The sequence below is a fragment of the Melopsittacus undulatus genome, chromosome 3 (assembly GCF_012275295.1).
Source record: "Melopsittacus undulatus isolate bMelUnd1 chromosome 3, bMelUnd1.mat.Z, whole genome shotgun sequence".
NCBI lineage: Eukaryota > Metazoa > Chordata > Aves > Psittaciformes > Psittaculidae > Melopsittacus > Melopsittacus undulatus.
This window is the reverse complement of record NC_047529.1, coordinates 31,607,036-31,628,266: the sequence shown is the minus strand read 5'-3', so window position 1 is coordinate 31,628,266 and position 21,231 is coordinate 31,607,036. Positions and strand designations below refer to the sequence as shown.

The window sequence follows — 21,231 nt, the reverse complement described above, 5'->3', positions numbered from 1 at the left end:
TTATGAAGCTTACTTTGCCCATTTGTTGTCACACGTATTTATTCCAGACAGATGAGAAACGTTAATTCATCTTTCCAGAAAAAGTTCTGCTTTCAAAAATACAAAAAAGTATACTAGATTTTTTTAGAACACTGCAGTCTCCTCTAAAGTCTGCCTCTTACTAGCATATGCAGCATATTACTATATTTTCACTCAACTTCATGCTTGTTGGTATAGACTGTTTTTCAGCTTGGAGGAAGCGATCATTTAGTATTAAACAGGTTTCTTGGACCCTTCTTCCCTCTAGGATCCTGTCACATGGGACTTACTCAAGCTGATCCCTGAAGAGCCCAAAGTCTGCTCAAGGATTGTGAGCTTGGTTTTTGCCCTACACCCTCTTCTCAGGATCCTAAATTCCACCATGTTATGGTCATTGCTGCCAGGACATGAATACTGGATTATTTACAACAAGAATACTTAAATTCTATGGCAGAAACTCAGAAACAATACTCTAAGGCAAATACAAAACTCATTTTAATTTCATTATATTTCATCCCATATTGGTCAAGTGCTAAACACATGTCTACGTATACAACATGTCTATGTAAACACGTTTTGTTAAAGTTTCTGTGACGTTACCATGATGTATATTTTACAGTAGCATTTTAATTATCCTTTAATTATCCTACTGTTACTGATGGTTGAAATATCTGAGGACTTAATGGCTATTTAAAACATTTTGGAAGTTCTTTTTGCCTTTTGCAAGTGTTATAGACCAAGTTCATGTAACATACATGTGCTCAGAGAGCAAAACGCACTATAACTGTAAGGTTTTTTTAGCGACATATCTACAACAACAAAAGGTCTATATATGCAGTTAAATTACTTCAGGAATGTACTGTTTTGGCAGCACAGTTTATGGCACCTGTTGAACTCTATAACCCAAAAACATTTTACTAAGTGTAAGGCCATGTATCTGCTTGTAGGATTTGCAGATACTATTGTACAGACAAATATTTTTAACTGGTTTAGGAGCAACTTACCCAGGAGCTGAAACCCTACCACTGATATGAAAAAGAATCAATTGACAACATGCTTTGGATATGAAAGATGTCCAAAGTGTGAAATAAGAACTGTTTGGGAAAGCATGTATGGTTTAAAGATCTACGTGAATATTAAAAGTTGTTTCCACCACCTTTCTTAACAACAATAGGAAAAAAGCTTCAAAGTAAGGAGTTACACATTTCACATAAGCATATACTGACAATAGATTACTGTCACCCAAAGTTAACTGCTATATACAATGAACAGCACATACAGAAGAATGTAACTTCCCAGCAAATATCTTGAGTTTTTTCAGTGAAACATGAGGGAGGTGGGGAAACTGCATGTAAAAGCTAGGATTCATTTCCAAAGCAGATGGACAAAAGTCACATAACCTCTATCGTTCTACAACATACTGCTCATAGACCAGCTGCTGTCACAGACACCACTTCCATTCTGTTCAACAGGGCTTAAAAAAACACAAAGTGGATATTATGGATATGTGACATGTCAGAAACATTTAACTGGCTTGTCTGACAGAGATCAGTAAGGTGGTAAACCTAGGAAAAACTTTTTAATAGTATGAATGGCTGGCAGGAAAGCACACAGGGAGCTGTCACGTAAAAGTCTTAGTCTCTGGAGGCCACATGATGCCAAAAGCTCTTTCCATGTACTAATGTGAAGATTAAGGGCTGAAACAAGCTTATTTGTGAAACAGCTGGAGTCTCTGCAGACTCATTTTAGAGGGAACACGTATCTACTTTTGGGGGGACAATCTGAGATTTTCCTATGGGATTTTTCAAAAGATGGCAACATGGATATAGCAAATTCTTGCTAATTTATTGCTGCTTGTGAAAAACAGGACATCTGCATGGCTAGACGGGGGTGGGGGAAAACAGAATATTCCTCTGAGTACATTTTGCCAATGAATTGAAACATGTGAGAAGAAGAAAATTATGATTGCCTAGGATCTGCATTGATAGTTGGGGAAAATTACCACTCCTTCTATTCAAAAGGAGCAAAACCAATAAAGGTTTACACAGACCTGGCACAGAAATACCCTCTAACAATCTTAATCCAGTGACAGTGGATGTGGATACTTGAGAGTATTTTAGGTAAACAGGTAAACTAGCTGGCACTCTAGCTAGTATGGCCTCGCTGAACAACCTCTCCATCACCACTGCCCAAGTCTGGATGCACTGCTCAAGGCTGCAGTGCACCCATTAAGTTCTCACATACATTTTACCAAATAGATGTACTTCATTACAAATGTTCAAGGATCATTTTTTTCACCCAGCAGACATCCAAAAGACATTTCAAAGCCCTGAATGTTTAAGTACCATGAAAGTAAGTGTCAGTAATATTACTTCATCTACAGTCATCCCAGAATGTTATGCTAGGGAAGCACAGTACTTACAGGGAAGAATTCTACTCTGAGGAATAAATATTCTAAATAATAAATGCTTAATGGCATTGTGGAGAGCAAACTGGAGTCTGAGACAAAAAAAAACAGGGACACCTGTTTAAAGCCAGCTCCTCATGAGCATTTAAAATTCACCCGCATAACTATTTTTCTCCACAGTTCTGTAACATAATTTTTAACTTATTTATTTATTTACTTTCATTTCCCACTAACCTTTTAAGCAAATTGTGAATAAAATCAGCTGGTACCTATTTTACCTGCAAAATCTGTTGAGGCAGACTGCAACTAATTCTTTTAGGGCTAAGAACAGCTACAGGGGCATTACATACAGGGGAAAAAAAGAGCCCAAAACTTTTAAAAATAGCTGGGTTTTCTTCTGGTAGGGAAGAATCTCAACTAATTTGGCAGTAAGACTAGGGAATATGACAGCATGGTGAAAACTGAAGTGAAAAATTACTTTCAAGTTGGGAAGAAGTGAAATTGTACTCTGCAAGCTCATTTTTTATTTGCAAAGTATCAGTTTCTGTACCGTTTTCTGTATTGTGATTTACAAATCCAAGGTAAACACAAACAACTGTAAAGACCTCACCCAAAATAATTTTCATTTTAATGTATGAAATCTATTGAATTTATCAGAAGTGGTCATAAGCTAACTGAATACACAGAGCAAGTTTGCATACATTACACACAGCATATGTTTCCCTTACTACTTGCTTCCATGTGAGATTTTGCTTTACAAGACTAGAGTAAAATTCTGATGAAAATTTAGCAAAATAAACTTGGCACACAACACAAGGGTTTACTATTTTACTATCCAATTAATGAATCACAATTATTCCTTAGTATATACTATTACATTGAATACCTTAACATTTTACACTTGCACACTACTAACTACTCCAAATTACTAAAAACATTCAAGGGAATGAAAGACATGAATGTTACAAATTACTCTACTGGTTCCAGACACATTTTAGAGGTGATAAAAGGGGAAAACTGAAGAGAAAATGTGAAAAAGAGACAACAAATGGTCGAACATATGCAGTTATATATAATACATGGATTTATTTACAATAAAGGATAAAGATTCAAAAGAGCAAAATCTTGCAAAGAATTGAAGATACCACACAGAATTAAGAAGGGAGAAGCAAAAGTAGAGGAACATAAGATACAGTTAAAATATTTACTATTTCAGAAAGAATGAGAATATAGATGGGAGAGTGACTGATAAGCTTAATCCACGACAGCATCCCAGTGGAAATACTTACCATGGAGTAAATGTTCCCAAAAAACTTTTCTGTGTACTTCATCTTTGTAATATCAGAGGTGATTGATGGAGAACATAAATGCATGGAATGAATGAGGTGTGGAAGAGTGATTCTTAAATGTTGACATTGTTTTGAATCTGTAATTAATTGGCTTCACCAATATGTTTCTTCTGACAACTCTGAAATTTTATGCACTACGTGAAGAAACTGAAAGGCCTACAACACAGTACCAGAGCTGGGCAGCTGTTACAAAAAAACTAAACCTCCCTGGACTTCAGTTTATATTCCAGGCCATGCAACTGGCACTCCTGATGCTTTCAAAGAAACCTCCATATACAAATATCAAAGAGATCCCTTTCCTCACAGCTGTGTTGCTGGTACTGGGACACATGAAGTGTTAGGATAAGGATTTCATAAAAAAAAAAATTGTGATTACATTTATTACATGCCTTTGCTGTAAATCACATATAACAATTAATATATATATTAAGACCATATGATCCTCCTAAAAAGAAGAGTTACTTTCAGATTTAAATTCATTAGATGTAAACCATTAATTGTTTTGTACTTTTTTTTTTCTTTATGAAACACTAAGGTAGAATTTTAGACATATTATGATGCCTAACAGAGGGGTACTATAGAAGAATTAATGTTACCAGCATCATGACAGGGAATTAAAGTGTCACCTGAATGCAATGTGAAAGTGTTAAGGGCTATTAAAAAGACTACTTTCACTTTTCTTACTTTTTGGCTTTTTTACTTATGACAATGTTATGGGATGCATTTGTGGTGGTTTTGTTTCTTTGTTTGTTTTAAATACTATTGTAAAAGCCAGAAAGAATAAGTAAAATGCTTCTGGATCTCAATTCTGGAATGCACTTACCTGTCTTCAGGGCATCAATTACAGATGTATTTAACTTTCATCAGGTGAGAGCTAAGCATGTTCATTCCACTGATGAACATGATGAACACGATGAAACTGAAGAAATAATGTTATGCATAGTATAACATATATAGTATGCATTTTAAATAAAGTAATCTTCCATTCAAGCTGAAAGGACTGTTACAGAAAATTTGTGCTTTGGTACAAAGCCGACCTTAAAGAGGTTGCTCCATACTGTGCAGTCACACAGCCAAGGTACTTCTTAGTACTTCTTTATTTGGAGACCATGGATGAAATATACATGGGTATATTTAAGTACATACAAAACCTGTGGGAATAGCTCATTTATAGTAACTTCCTCCTTTGTGAATTCAAAATTCCAGTTTAATATTTTAGTGGTAAGCAGCCTGGAGTTCTTGAAACACCTGTGACTTCTAAAAAAAAAATATAATTTATCTTCCTCTCTAACTTCTCTTAGATGTGGTAATACCTGCAAATCCATACTCAGGATTGATTGAGTGGGATACAAAAAAAAAAAAAGTCAGCTTCAGCAAGTAGAGGAGCTTAATGAAGTGATCTATCTTTATTCCTAACACCCTTTCCAACTCTTTTTGGCAGCTGACTATTGTTTTCTATACAAAACCTGAATCCTTCATCCTGCACCTTTCAGGCCTCCCTTATTTATTTTATTCCAAATTTACTCCATGAACCACCAAACTAGTTCACTTGTTTCTCCTCTCTTTTGAAGCCCATACTTTGCTACTGAGCAGCAACAGCAGTATGTTATGCCTGCCAAACTTGGAAAGCAAAAAGTAGGATATTAAGCAAATATAGGCATGCCTGTCTCCAGCACATTTCAAGAGGAGAACCTCCAGCTTTACTTCTGACAAAAGAAGTAGTCCCTGCTGAGTTCCAAATTCAAGATCTCACAGATTACACAGATTACATTCTCTCATGGCCTGTAATACCCTCCGCTGAGTACTACTCTGCCAAGTCTACTATCGAAAAAGTGTGGGAAAACTGAGGAAGAAGTAGACAGTAAGTTACTTCTGAAACATAAGACTTCAGGATTTTAGCAGACACAGTTTTAGAAATTCCTCCAAGCTGCACTCAGAGGAGTATCAAAATCTCTTTAACTGCTGCCATGTTTCCTCAGCCTCTCCCATCCAGACTGTACCTTGGACTGCTTCTTACAAGATACCCAAATGGCAAGTTTCTATAATCACTGAAACTTAAAACACTGCACAAAGCAACATACCTATGGTTATATATGTGTAACACTGTGAATACATACATCTATCAGCAAAACAAATGTATAGTAGTAGCTTTTTTTTCCTTTTAAGCACAAAAATGGCCATGTATCTCTGTAGTTCTGGAAATAATTCACATGGGAATTTTGCACTCAAAATCTTTGCATTTTGGCTCACATGAGGAACAGCAGATAGGGGATGAAAAAGTCTTAGGCTTGAACCACACAGAGCAATGAACAGGCCTACTCATTTGCTTAATTTAAGCATCTGCTTAATTTTCTGACCTCTATGCCATAGAAGAGTTTGAATAAAAATTCTAGTGGGTTCCAGAGGCAAAGCTTAGAGGTAGTAAACAATCTCAGTAACTGAAAGCAAAAAGTTACTCTTAATTTTTAAACACAGTATCTCATGCAATCCAGATAAAATAGAACTGTAGAAAAGCTTATTTTGTTTTCACTTGCCTGCAGTGTCTCAGAGATCAGAGTGTATAACTAAGTGCATTTTCAATAGTTTTGCTTTCTCCTTTTAATTACAGTCAAATCTCAATTACTTAAGATCTGCAACCCAGATCCATGATCACTGTAAAACAACTGCGCTATAGATGCTGAGACACACAAAATACCTTCCCATGAGCTACTGTCTGGAATTACAGAAGTTCACACTAGGTGCCACAAAGGCCGAGATCATTACACCCTGCATCTCTAAACTGTACTGTCAGCTACAACACTCTGCCCTGCCCAGCATATAAAGATGCGATAAAAGCCCACTGTATGCTCTAACTCCCTTTTTTACCCTCCACAGGACTGCAGCTCTCCTTATCTGTTCTTAAGCAACAGAAAAGAGCAGTTAAACAGGCACTATATAATATGACAGATTCTTATCCTTAACGAACAATAAATTACTTGCACTTATGCAAAATCAGTTAAGACTGAAAAACAAAGACCAAAGTGCAACATCAAATTTATATTCCATAAAAAGACTGAAATGCTAAGGATTATACCTTTGTGCAACAAAGATTTTAGATGGGGGCAGGTGGAGAGAAACACATTAAAACAGTACACAGGCTGTTACTCCATATGTGTTTGCAGGACTACAATAAATGATTTTAATCTGTGAAACATCTGGGGCTAAAAATCCAATTTGTACCTTTTTTTTTTTATGGAATGGTTTTAAAGTGCCTAGCATAGCTTTTACAATATAAATCTGCACAAAACTAACAGTACAGGTCTATCTGTTAGGCTTTTTCTAGTACTATAAAATATGCAAAATCCTACCAGGCCATATTGCCATGGGCTGTGTTGTCAAGGTGACAGAGTAGCTCCAGGGTTTGAGTGTTGCTTGATGAATCATCAGGGGATTCATGACTGCCTGATTCCAATTCCTTCGGCATCCTCCAAACAGCAGCACATGTCATGACTTTACTGTCTGAAGCTAAGCAACAGAGAATAATGTCAACAGATCACTGTATTGGAGACGTATTTTGTATACAGTGCATCAACATTTACACAAATCTATAAGCAATGCACATCTGCTGTTTAAAACATTTAAAGATATACCTAGATGAATTCAAAGAATGCAGAATGTGGATAAGGAGAGAACCTCAGGTTAGCAGTCAAGCCACTGCAAAACTCATAATTAGCACACATTTAGTGTGCTTTCCCTGTTTAAAGGCAAAATTCAGTGCTCATGAAAACTTAATTTTTTGGTAGGCAACTTTTCCAAGGTTCATTCTACATATTGATGCTAATAAAAATGACCAAGTTTCATTTCTCGAGTCGTTCACAATAAGTATTTAGACATCATTTTCATGTTTTCCTTTTCAGGGCTATCTTCAGCTGAATCTACAGCATTATGTCACATCCTTTACTATCAATAATTGTTTAGAAATATTGCATGTTTTCCATGTAAGTACACATCCCTAATTCTAGCAAATAAAAGCAGCTTCCAAAAGAAACACTGAACTTCCACACATATAGCAAAATTTTACAATCTATGATGAATACGCCAACTGTAGATTGAGGAGAAAATACCATATGGTCTATGCACATATGGCATTGCCCATCACCGAGTATAGCAATTTGTAGCAGAGCAAAATGTGAGGAGACCAGAGCAGCACTGCATATGCTCATGTTGTTCCAGCCTCTGGTCCAGGGTCTGCAGAAGACGAATAGGTCAGTACTATCCACTACCGCAGGAACAAAGAAACCAGCCACAGCTACGTTAAGCAAAAGCACAGGGAGCGACTACCTGCTGGAGGATGTGTTAAACATGAAGTCCAGAGGATAAGCAGCAAAGAATGGCATGTTTTCTGTTCTTAGGTCATTTTGCATGCCTTTCTCTCACAGCTCTGTCTCCAAGTACATTTTAGCTGATTCTAGTGCTGAGCGCCTGAATACAGAGCCATGAGCAGACATGATCAACTTACAACAGTTGAAACAAAAACAGGAACAATTTTAATGAGAGTGGTTTTAAGAGAAGGACGTAACTCTGAAAAAGGCCTTCTTTAGCTAAAATTATATTAACAGGGTTAAAAACGTCTTTATCATAAAGGTTGTGAATCTGGATATTCTATATGGGGAAAAAAAAGTACCCAAAAGATAGAGAACAGGATGAAAAGCAATTGATGGGTAGTAAATAACCCCAGAATGCAAGAATGCACACATGTTTAAAGAGTAGCCAAATGAAATAAAAATCATAAGTAGCTAGGTCAAGCCAGTAGAGAAAAGGGGCACTTCTGTGAGAAGGAAACAGGGGTAGGAGGTGGACTTTAAATTCAAGCATGGAATTCAGAACACACAAGCACTGGGTATTTGATAGACTGTACTAAATATAAAATATACGTATGATGCACATAACTGTAATTTTGCATATATAACTTGACTACAGTATCAGGAGACCATGCATCTAAAGATGATGGACAGTCCCTTACTTCTTAACATTTAACTGAACTTTTACTAATTGTAGTGAATACTAACTAAACAGCTATTTCCAAATCATTTGAGGCAAATCCTTTACCTTAAATCCATGTGCCACTGACTAAAGAGGAAAAAGCAACAACGAATAGCTGCCTTTAGCAAAGGGCAAAGCAACATGCAGCATGCATTATATACTAAACAAATAATAAGTAAACTAAACTGAAAGTGCAATATAGTTAAAGAAGGTAAGATCTATCCAGTGTTCTGCCTCAATAGTCGGTATGTGACAGAACATTAAAGAACACCACAGAAAAGTTTCTAGTAAATTATGATTACCAAAAGGTCTGCACCATACAAAGCATTAGCTTTTCTACTAATAACAAGATCTGTGTGGAGAATCACAAAAGCAAGTAGCAGAAAACAAACTACATGTTTCTCAAGCCATCATTCCTCTTAGCACAACACCGTAAGTCTTAAAACAGCCTGGAAATGTCATGAATAAGTTCAGTGGTCAGGAAGCTGAGATTTTAGAATAAGTAGTCCACACAACACACTTCTGAATACACTGATACATGTAATCTTCTCCAAGAATTGCCTAATAAATATGACCTCCTGTTTACTTTTTTTTTTAGTTGAAATTTAATCTACAAGGCTCAAATCAGAAATCAGCAGCTAGAAATAAATGCTTAAAACATACGGTACAATGCACGACAATTTAAAAATCAACTGAATTAACTATTACTTATAAAGTCTACTTTTTCATTTACTAGCTAGTTAATGAATAGAATTTTTTATGCAGAATTTTTAAAAAGTGAGACTGATTTTAAATTATATCAAAAGGGAACAATACTTAAAGTTACTCTTACAAGAATATATTTAAGTATAATGAGATTATGATGGATACCTTACACAGCAGGTATCTGAACACAGAAACCAAAGAGACTCTTTCCACTCTTATGTGAGACACTTACAGCAATATCCAACACTGATGTTGCATTATCTTTGTTCAGATTCAGTTCAGAGTTGTCACATTTCTGATGTGTTACTCCATGGTTTTTAGTTTGGTTTTTGGTTTGGGGTTTGGATCTTTTTCCCCTTTAAAATTCTCTGGTAATTGTGAAATGGACAGTACAACTTTCATGATCAATTCCCACTCCATATTCTAACAGACCAACATTTCTCAGACTACAGCAGATCATATTCATATGGTTTCAACTTTTCCTGCCAGTGGAAGACGTTCACATGCTCCAAAAATTATATCAAACACTGTAGTTGCTAAAATATGGACTGAATGTATGAACATTTGGTTGCCCTGCATCTGTTCAGAAAGCAGTGGGAACCTATCATATACATACCCATAATGCAAAACACTTGCAAATACATAATGGACAAGTTTAACTTTCTTTCAAGTAACAGAAAGGAAAGGAAAACAAACCTCTGTAATACCCTCTGCAGGACTGCAGCTCTCCTTGTCTGTTCTTAGGCAACAGAAAAGAGGATTTAAACAGGCATCATATAGTATGACGGATTCTTATCCTTAACAAACAATATATTACTTGCACTTATGCAAAATCAGTTAAGCGAAGACTGAAAAACAAAGACCAAAGTGCAACATCAAATTTATATTACATAAAAAGATTGAAATGCTAAGCATTATACCTTTGTGCGAAGACTTCAGATGGGTGCAGATGGAGAGAAACTCATGCTCAAGCCATCTTTTCTCTCAGCACAGAACCACAAATCTTAATACAGCCTGGAAAAGCCATTTTAACTTTGTAGAACTGTACCATTTTGAAATTCTGATGGTGTGTTCCTATGAAGTAACTTTAAAAAACTGTTCAGTTTCTTGCACAATCAGTTTTCCAGATTGAAGACCCTAAAACAACTGAACAAGCACTGGCTAGAAGATTGAGCGAGGCCAAAGGAAAAAAAATCAAAAGGATCATAGAACGGTTTGGGTTCAAAGAGACATGAAAGACCACCTAGTTCAAATCTCCCTACAACAGGCAGGGACAACTTCCACTAGACCACTTCCCTCTTCCCTTCAGGGGTTTATCGCATGGTACTTTACCAAGCAGATGTCTAAATAGCCCGAAGTCTGCTCTCCTGAAGTCCAGGGCAGTAAGCTTGCCGTGCACACTCCTCACTGCCCTAAGGATATGGAACGTCACAATTTCATGGTCACTGCAGCCTTGGCTGCAAAGTGAAGCTTTGCACTGTGAACCTTTGAGCTTCATTCACATTCCCCACCAGCCCCTCCTTGCTGGTGAGAACAAGCACCTCTCCTCATTGGATCCTCAGTCACTTGAAGGAAGTTATCATCCAAGCACTCCTGGAACCTCTTGTATAGTTTACACCCTGCTGTGTTGTTTGTCCAACAGATATCAGGATGGTTGATCCTGAGCCATAAACTCTAGGTCATCCGTCCCCAGAAAGAGCTCCATGCACTCCAGCTTGTCATTGGAGGGTGACACCCCATCCTTGTCTCCCCTGTGTTCCTTCCTGAAGAGCCTATATCCTTCCATTCCAACACTCCAGTCTCCAACACTCCAGTCAGCAAAACTCCATGATGCCAGCAAGACTATAGCCTTTTTATATCATGCATACATACTGAAATCCCCCTGAAACTTGATGTCACTGAGGCTCCTATAATTCTTTGACATTTTGAAAATCGTCAGAAGCCAGCAATGAAATGAATCTGCCTGAATTTTTAATGTGAAAAGCAATTCTACATAGGTTCTGTGTTTGTTTTCAAATTATTACTACAGATGCTGCTGTGGAGCAAGACTGAAATGTACCTTGATACTCCAGGCAGAAGATATTTGTTACAGTAGTGAAAACAAGTAATCAGTTTTCCAGATTTTGCAGGCCTATCTATGCCATTCCTTGTAGTCCAGCATATTGTGTCCTCTCTGGAAAGCTGTTCAGCTGCTCTGATATGATGTGTACCTGATGCCATTTGCTTTTTGAGAACGCAAGAGAAGTTTATCCCTTTGAAATGTAATCTGACCACACTAGATTTCTGTATTAATGGCTGTTATTATGTAGTATGGTAGGCAATTATTTTTTATATTAAATTTTTATCATTAAAAAGATTGCTCTAAGTCTTGTATATTAGCACATACCTTGAAAACACAACTTTAAAATTAAGGATACCTATCAAACTTACTAGGGATCCCAACAGCACAATAGTCATTCATTCTTTCTCAAACTGTGGAATTAGTTATTTTTTTCAGTCCACACTTACAGATACAGAAATTAAAAAATACCTACCTATTTTTAACTGAGAAATGCTCAGTGAGATCTGAAGTACAGGTGGGCACAGAATTTCACAAGCAGAATTTTGTTCCATTCCATGCCTGTTTCACTTCAACAAGACTAGCAGTGAAGGATAAAATTCACCCTGTATCAGAAACGGGCAACACTAAAAGCCAACACGTACAACCCCTTTACACTCAGCACAGACATTATTCTCTGCTTTCAGCTGGCTTTGAAGATGCTCACAGAAAATGACAGACTGCTTTCCAGCAGCTGAATGACCATCTATCATGAACAATTGTATGTGCATCGCAAATCTTCAGATTCTAATTTTAACTTTTGGATGAATTACGGAATTAGATACATGGCTGAAATCTGCAGAGCAGACTTGATTCAGAGCACTATTAATGTCTTCTTTCACTTTTTATGTACTTATCTAAAGTTCTGACACTTTATTAATTCCCAGATGTGTGAAACCAAAGTGGAATTGCCGTGGCCTCCTACAGAAGTAATTTTAGATATGGCTAGCCTTAAGGAAAGCTTAATTTCCTTTTATATAAGGATTTTTTTAAAGATACCATTTTTCCCTGGTAAAAGAGCAGACATATGCTACTGCTGAGTGAATGTGTCACTCTTATGACAGACGAAGTGGAGCCTTCCTGTGTGTCACAATTCCTCTTAATCAAATAACCACTGACAACAAATCTACATGTATCCACAAGGACAAGATAACTCTCACTGAAGAGAAATCCAAGTCCCACAACAGGCTGTTCACGGTTGTATGACAAGCTTGCTAGCAGTGTATGGTATTGCTGGAGTTACTTGCATAGCCTTACTTCCCCAGTGATATTACAATTTTAAAATCCAGCATTCCTAAGTAATTTCACTACAACCACTGCAGTACCACTGCTTACCTACAATACCTACAAGCAAAGAGAAACTCCAGATTTTCCCATCTTTTACTATCTTCTCATCACTCTACTGCACACATACATACAAAAATCACATGGTAGATGTAGAGAGCTAGATGTACTATTCCAACTACAACAATCCCCTTTTAAGCATGGTTTCCCAAGTTCATCAATACTATCTCCTGGGTAGAGAACACCATTTGCTACAACGATTGTACAGTTTCATCTACCTGGTTCTGTTGAAATGATCCAGGTTTACAAACAAGCAAACCAGAATTCAAGAAATAAGCAAATAACCCTACATTTTGTCAGCACAAATTTAGGAAGGAACTACACATGATGCTGGCAGCAATGAGGGTGCAGTAACTACACGAAACAAACTTTGGTGAGTACAGACAAAGCCTAGGAGAGATAACCACAGCTACAGAGCACAACACTGTCTTTAGATGCCTACTTCACAAGATGAACAAGTGAGAAAACTCTTTGCATGCAGAGCGTGCAATTTGCAAAGGGTCACAACTTGGTCAAATCAATACCAATTTTCACTGCAGCACTCAAAAGGACTTCTCAATGAGGGCTATTTCCATGACAATTTTCAGCTTTCTACTACCTGCTGTTCCAACACTGAAAAAAACCCTAAAAGTTGCAGACAGGTGAAGCATCACAGAATGACAGAATCCCAAGGGTTGGAAGGGACCTCGAAAGATCATCTAGTCCAACCCCCCTGCAAGAGCAGGGTAACCTAGAGTACATCACACAGGGACTTGTCCAGGCAGGCCTTGAATATCTCCAATGTAGGAGACTCCACAACCCCCCTGGCCATCCTGTTCATCTTTCTCCACACACTGTACCCCTTAGAGAGCTGCTCCAACTTAGTCACCTCTGAGAAAGGAATAAGCCTCGGAAAAAAAAAAAAAAAACTGCTCAAAAAGTAGACATAACAGAAAGTTATTAATGAGAATTTGAAAAGAAACACATATAACATTAACTACAAGCACTCGTTACTCGTTTATAGAGTTATGCCACACACAATAGATCAATTCCCTGTATTGTTGCTGCTGGAATGCAGTAGCCAGCACACATTCCTTAACAACTATACAATCATTTTGGGATTAGGTGCAAAAAGAAAAATGTGTCTGTATAAGAACACAGACTGCTGATTCCAGATGGAATGCATTTGCTCAGGACAAACAAAAAAAATATCACTCCTGACCTTCTGGTAAGTTACTTTTTGTTTGTTTATGAATTTGCAGATTTTTAAGGCAAAAGGGATTGTCCATGCACTTCACACAACTCTTGATTTTGCTTCAGCAATTCATACAGTTAGAGACTCACATAATGAGAGACGTGAGCTCCATCACATTTCCAGATTTAGGGAGAAGGACCTAAACTTTTAAGTCATTCAGAATTATTGCAAAGATTCCTTAAGAAAATACCACATTCTGCAAAATTACAAAGAACTCAATTGAACAATCATATTTATACAAACTCCTTGAGTGGTACTTATTAAAGAAAATAAACTGTAACAGCTTTAAAAAGAATATTGCATGCAACCCCAATAAACACACTAAGAAACCAACTGAAATCTGGAAAACTGATGCAATAAATCAGAACAGATGCACAAGAAAGATGCAGTCTAGTTTGTCACTGTAGAGACCAAGTGTTCTCACTTAGAACTGTATTTGGTTTTACATTCTTGAGAACAAGAAGCCACACTTGGCATGTTGGAGCTGTAGGAAATTTTCTAATTGAAAAGAACCCGGTAATTTAATTGTTTTTTAAAACTGAACCCCTTTAAGAAAATTCTCCCTCCCCAAATATGTTTTTTAAGGAAAATACAGAAAGAAACTATCCTACTTAACAGCTTGATGGTTTGAGTTTTAACACACACACAAAAGAAACAAAGGCAAAAAAACCCACCTGAAAGTGGAGACATGTATTACTAAAATATTAAATAGAAAACAAAAAGATACCTATGGAACATAAAAAACAAACCCTCACTGGAAGTATGGATGCTAATCAATACTCTGCAGTTTCAACAAACAAAAGGTCTGAGTACACACAGAAACCCACCCATCAGCTGCATTTCCCTTCCTCTTTCAGGTGTGGATTGAGGCACACCCACAAAGTGGTAGAAGTCAGTAAGTGCTGTCACTTATTCATGTTCTGCTTGCTACCACTTCATGCACTGTCATCATTTCTCCAAATGTGAAGTTGGTATCTTTTACAGGCAGCAAACAGACATGTTAGAAAAAATAAAGGAAAAACTTCTTTTAAGATGAGTGATTAAAGACAAGTCAATTGTTATTATTTGATAACAAAATTTAAAACAAGATTTTAAGAAGCTAAACGTCCTCTTAAGCAAAGTTTTGAGTAGGTCTTGCCATAAAAAGAAAAATGTAAGAATAGAGTTAAATGGACACATAAGAAATACTACCACCTGCTTCTCCCACCCCCCATGCAACAGGCTGAAGTGGATTTTGATCCCAATTAAACAGGTCCTCATCAGCCAGCATTACAGCTCACTGCTGTTCAATCATTCACCTTTCATTCTTCTGGCGCCACTTGCTGAATAAAACCTATCACGCCACTGAAGCACGCTTTAACATACAGAACAACTGCAGTCTTGTCCTGTCAGAAGCTTACAGCAGTCACCCAAAGCAGACCAGATCCTGCTCTGCCCAGCACTCCCTAATTATAGAATTTTATAAAGCATTTTAATTGTTGTGTTCAATCATTCTTTATGATCTTTCTGAACTAAACACATGTGATAAATCAACCTTGATTCCTTTTCCTTCTCCCAAAATTCCACCTGGCTACTGCTAGTATCCTATTTGCTTTTTGAATAATTTCTAAACACATTTTATATGTACATTAGTAATTCAGTATTTTCAAATTTATTTTCTTAAATCAATAGCTATACACATCATATGATAGCATCTACAGGAACCATGTTTTCATTTTACTTTCTGCTGTCATTCTACTTCATTCCCCTGTGTTTAACCTTGAAACCTGAATGACAATGCTTCCTACATCACTGCCTGCAGACATTCACACCAAAGCTGGAGGAGCTGAAGTATCAGTGCCTGACAGGTTTTGCTCTTTGATCAGCTCAGGTGGTGCAAAGCCAGCTGGCTGCAGCTATTCTGTTGCCCAGGGAACAACAACTGAAGTGTATACTTCCTAAATCTGCACAGGAGGCCATTCTGCAGCACTGCCATAGCAGCTCTTGCTGTGCAAGGCTGAAGTGGTGAAGCTGCTATAGCTACAGCCCAGCTGGTGCCCATTAATGCTCTCTGTATGACAGGAACAAGCAGCTAGCGTTCAGAAGCCTCTTTCTTTCCATTGACAAACAGAGTTATCACTCTTCCTTATTAATCAATGTAAACATCCTCTTCTAGTTTAATAAAATGAAGAAATAAAACCCAAATTATTCAAGTGTGCATCTTTTATCTTTTTAAAAAGTAACAACCTTGTAGCATTTTTAGTCAATTCATAAAAAGACAAACCATCTTCTACTTAATTGACAATGTGTCCTTCACAGCAGAAGAGGGGGGGAGGGAGGGAGAATAACACACCATTCTTTTTTTGGGTTAAGAATTTCATTGTTTGTGCTAAATGCCTCTGAAGTCTTTGATTTTAATTTTTTCTGAAATACATGGGATCAGATGTATGTAATAAGGAGATGGAGGTAGTTTAATTTTTCTTTCAATCACTTAAATGCATATTTTAGCTACCAAAAGACAGCCTTTGCTTTTTAAAGAATACAAACATGGAAACAGGGCAGAATATAACACAGCAGCTCACACTGTATCCTAATAGAAGTATGCTTGCAAGTAGAGCTGAAAGTAGAAATAATTATTAGAAAAACAGTAACATGCAACAGTCCAGATATTCATACACAAGACATCTGCCATACGTTGCTGCTGTCCCATTATTCCAGCCTGTGGAAAGCACTGTATAAATGGCAGGCTTCTCATTACCATGTAGATCCCAGGTTCATATTTACTGCATACCAGTACACCACAGAGAGCAGCTTAGGTCTCTAGACAACAGGCTCCCATGTTTGCATTGTGTAAACAGATGTCTTAGGGTTTTAAAAGCCTCACATACTGGACAGTAACGCAGAGAGAATGATCTAAGAGTGTGCAAAGGTGTGGGGTATGACATGGCGAGACAGGTAAACCCATCATGTTGTACAGAAACAGGAGACAGAACCCACAGAGAGCAGGCAGTCAGCAGGCTGAAATACTCAAGCAGGAATAAATTGCCCTTTTTTTTTTTTGACAGTCTGATGTCTCATACGCTATCCAGAGGTGACCTGAGACAATGTTCCAGCACATACCTTTTTTGGGGGGTATGCTCTGCAGATATACAACTATCTGTGGGAGCTCAAAATTTACTTACTGTATTTCTGGAACTCTGCCATATGAAGACAGCCCAAGTGAAGAAATGCAGTCATCGCTATATTGATGAACTGAACTTTGCTCTGCAGGCAGAATCTGGCTGCAACACTGTAAAAGCTGCTCAGCAGCACAAATAGGCATGCCTTCTTTCTGACGCTTCACATGACCAAATCTCATAAGTCACAACGTGACTTACAGCTTGTTTGATACCTCAGATATATCTCTCTAGATATTTTAACAACATAGGAAAAAACAGAGAAACTAGGACTCACTACACGTTTTCCTTCATTTGTGATAATCTTCCTGCTATTGTCATCACCAGCACACTGTATCTGCGAGAGCAGGAGCCATAAAATCAGCTAGGTATCATCTGGTAATATAAAAAGCATTGTGAGATTTAACCCTGTGCTGAAGAGAGCTGCACAACACACCAATAAAAGTTAATGAACCGTATTTACCTGCTAGCTTCCATCATCACTAAGGCCAGCGAACCTGAACGCCATTATCAATGTTGGGGAATAAACAAGATAAGTTACAGATATGCATACACCTGCAGAAAGCTATGATATAATTGGCATCACAGATGTGGTAGGACGTATCCTACAATTGGAGTGTGGGAATGGAAGGATACAGGCTCGTCAGATAGGACATGCAGGGGGAGAAGAGGATGGGGATATCACTCTCTGTGTTCATGACCAACTGAAGTGCATAGGGATGGATGAGGAGCTGACCAAGAGCTTATGGGTCAGGATTAAAAGGGAGGGCAGGAATATGTGACATTATAGTGGGGGTCTGGTAAAAGCCACCTGACCCGGAAAACCAGGTGGATGAGGCCCTCTATACAAACAGGAATGGCCTCATGTTCACAAGCTCTGGTCCTCATGAGGGCTGTAGCACCTCTCCAATGAACGCAGGTTGAGAGAGCTTGGCATCTTCAGTCTGAAGAAAAATTACTAGAGACCTCCCAGCAGCCTTCCAGCACCTAAAGGGGGCCTGAAAGAAAGCTGGAGAGGGACTTTTTACAGGGCATGTAGTGACAGGACTACATGTCACTAGAAAGCTAGTTTTAATAACACAAGAAAAATAAATTACGTACATGTTTGGGTTTGTTTTTTTTTAGCTGAAATCCACCTACCTGACATCTCAAGATAATCAGCAGCTAGCATACCCAGAAAGTCCATAAAAAAAAGAATATCACCCTATACTAAATAGCTGTTTTCTCAACTTGGGGCATTCAAACAATACATGCTGCTGCTAGTCATCTGCTAACAACTATGCAGTTCTCCTCATCTGTTTACAGCTCAGAAGTCCTCATAGGAGATAAATCCATAGGGTTTTTTGTAATCTTAACACATGTGGAGAAAGACAAGACATATAGCTCCTCCCTAAAAAGGCTGTAATCTAAGAAGAAAAAGTTAAAATATAACCAAATAAAAACAAACCCCCAAAAGACTTGCTGGGCTTTTAAACACTAAGCTATTTCACAGTTATATCTTCAGCTCAGGACAAGATACAATTTCTTTCCTAGTACTGAACAAATACATTTCATATTTATTCCAAATGCAGAATCTACTGGGAATGTCTTTTTAGGAGGGACAGATCAAGAAGATGAGAAGAAAGAATTGCACTTTATGAACAGCAACTAGAGTGCATGGAGCTCTGTGGAGGGATGATGGCCAGCTGAGAGCTTACAGTTTAGGATTAGAAGGTAGAGCAATATGGCAACACTACAGTTGGTGTCTGCTACAGGAAGGATGAAACAAAGGATAATAGAACCTTTAGACAAGAAGAAGGAGCTTCATATTCATAGGTCCTGGTCTTCATGTAAGACTTGAACTACCTCAGTGTCTACTGGAAAAGAAATGCAGCAGGATATAGGCAATTTCCAAGTTCATTGATGACTGCTAACACCAGCGATCAATGAGACAATGGGAAAGTGTTTCTGCTATACCTCAGTTACAAATATCAAAGAACAGGTCAGAGATGCAAAGGTTGGGGGAAGCCTAGGCTACAAAAATCATGAGATGGAGGAGCTCATCTTGTTCCCTTACATAAAGGAACAAGGCAGATAGCAGAATCACACATCGCCCTGAGCTTCAGGAGATCAGACTTTGGCCTGATCAGGGAACTGCACTGAAGAATGCCATGGAAGATGGTCCTGGAGAGAAAAGGGATCCAGTAGAGAGCTCTTAAGAATCTGTCACGTAAGTGACACTGCTTCAGCCTCTCCAGCTTTTCAAGGAAGATGGGATAATGCAAGCTAAAGCAGGCTATCTTTCCACGGTAGAAAGAAAGGCACAGAAAATGGAATGCAGGAAAAATGAGATCACAAGATGTCTTAATTTTTATGGGAAGGAACGTGTATAGTATACTTGATTTCACTTACATGATTCGGGAATACCTCTGAAGTCTAATACAAACCAGAGAAAAGCAAGCTCCTAAGTTTAACTTATTTAACAAGCTAGTTGGACAACAATGACTAAACACATACTAGAAAGAGCTGACGTGTACCTGAAAAATTTTATTTAATGCAACAATAGCATTGATTGGAGATGGAGAAAGAAACATTTTCTTTCAGTTTATTATACTAGTTCAGTTCAATATTTGACAATTTTGAGTTAAAAAGATATTAAATTTGCAGAAGGAAAATCTTTTTTCTTGTTCTGAGCTAACAGGAAAAAAGTGGAAGAGGAGAAAGGAACCTTCTAATGCTGAAGGACAGAGCAGCCTGATAATTCAAGTTCTTCTCCCAGTGACAGTTCTAATTCAGAAGCATTTTATCCACTTTCTGTATTTTAGAAGCATTCTTTTCAATATCATGACCATCCTGTAATACTTCAATTTCAGTCATTTTCTCTCCTCCTTCTTCTTTCTGACAGTAGTTCTATTTTGCTTCATAGCACAAACGTTACAATTATCAGAATAATGACTGTCAAATACAGATGAAATCCTAAATCAAGGGATAACAAGCATCTGTGCTTCAAGTTAATTATATTATATATGCTCTCACAGTTCTTACACTTTTCCCTATGTGTCTGCTCTTACACACTGGCTGAGACACTACTGAGCTCAACTCCTACAGCAGTTTCACATCTTATGATTATAGTACAGACCTGAACAGCAATTAACATGGGACAATTTCTCAAGCTATTCACCACTTCTGTAGTGGTTTTCCATCATACAGCTAGTCAATCATTTCAGCTAAAATTCCTAGAAAAACAACAGGTACAAGCTACAAAGAACATCAGGAGAACACCACACACATTTATTTCTTCACTCAAACTATGGGCATAAACTGTACGTCTCACCACTACTGCTGAGAAGAACACTGAAGAATATTTAGAGAGATGCATTCAAATTCCTTCCATGTTTTAATGACTGTACCATGTCACACAGCTGGCTGTATCAAAGACTTCCCCACATAGATGTTTTCACTACAGAAAAGGAAAGTGAAGTCAGTGTCACCTGCTGGCTTCAATACTAAAGAATTGAAAGCATCACCAGAGCATTCTTTCCGATACTCTTACTGACGAATTTTCTCTACAGGAAGTTTTTTTAATACACAAGTTTACTGTGTGGTAAGTGCAGTGCACCAGAGGGCCATAATTCACAGCAGATTTAACGTTTTTAATGGATACTAAATGTTAACTTTATTTTTCTGTTCATCAAAATTAAACATCAGGTGTCTGTATGCCTTTATGTTTTGGATGTACAAACCCAATCTAATTACACTGAGTCTTCATATCTACTGCACAGTGGCACCTGTGCTGTCTGGGAAAAAAAAAAAAAAAACAGAAGACCAAGATGTGTGCTCGCACACGTGCCTCTCTCCATGTGTGAAGCTGTTTGCTCTATTCGCACTTTCTTTCGCCCTCTGGTGGCTTTGTTTGTCCC

The 21,231-nt window shown here is 37.7% G+C and overlaps 1 protein-coding gene across 2 annotated transcripts in view; it reads right to left on the bottom strand.

Annotated features, from left to right (window-relative positions):
* Window positions 1-21,231, bottom strand: part of EIPR1 (EARP complex and GARP complex interacting protein 1) — a 79,228-nt gene that overhangs the window by 27,463 nt on the left and 30,534 nt on the right. For both annotated transcript variants that reach the window (XM_031052611.2, XM_031052612.2), the window contains exon 4: window positions 7,122-7,278. In XM_031052611.2, coding sequence (XP_030908471.2) covers window positions 7,122-7,278 — 157 coding nt within the window. The remainder of the gene's footprint in view (window positions 1-7,121; window positions 7,279-21,231) is intronic.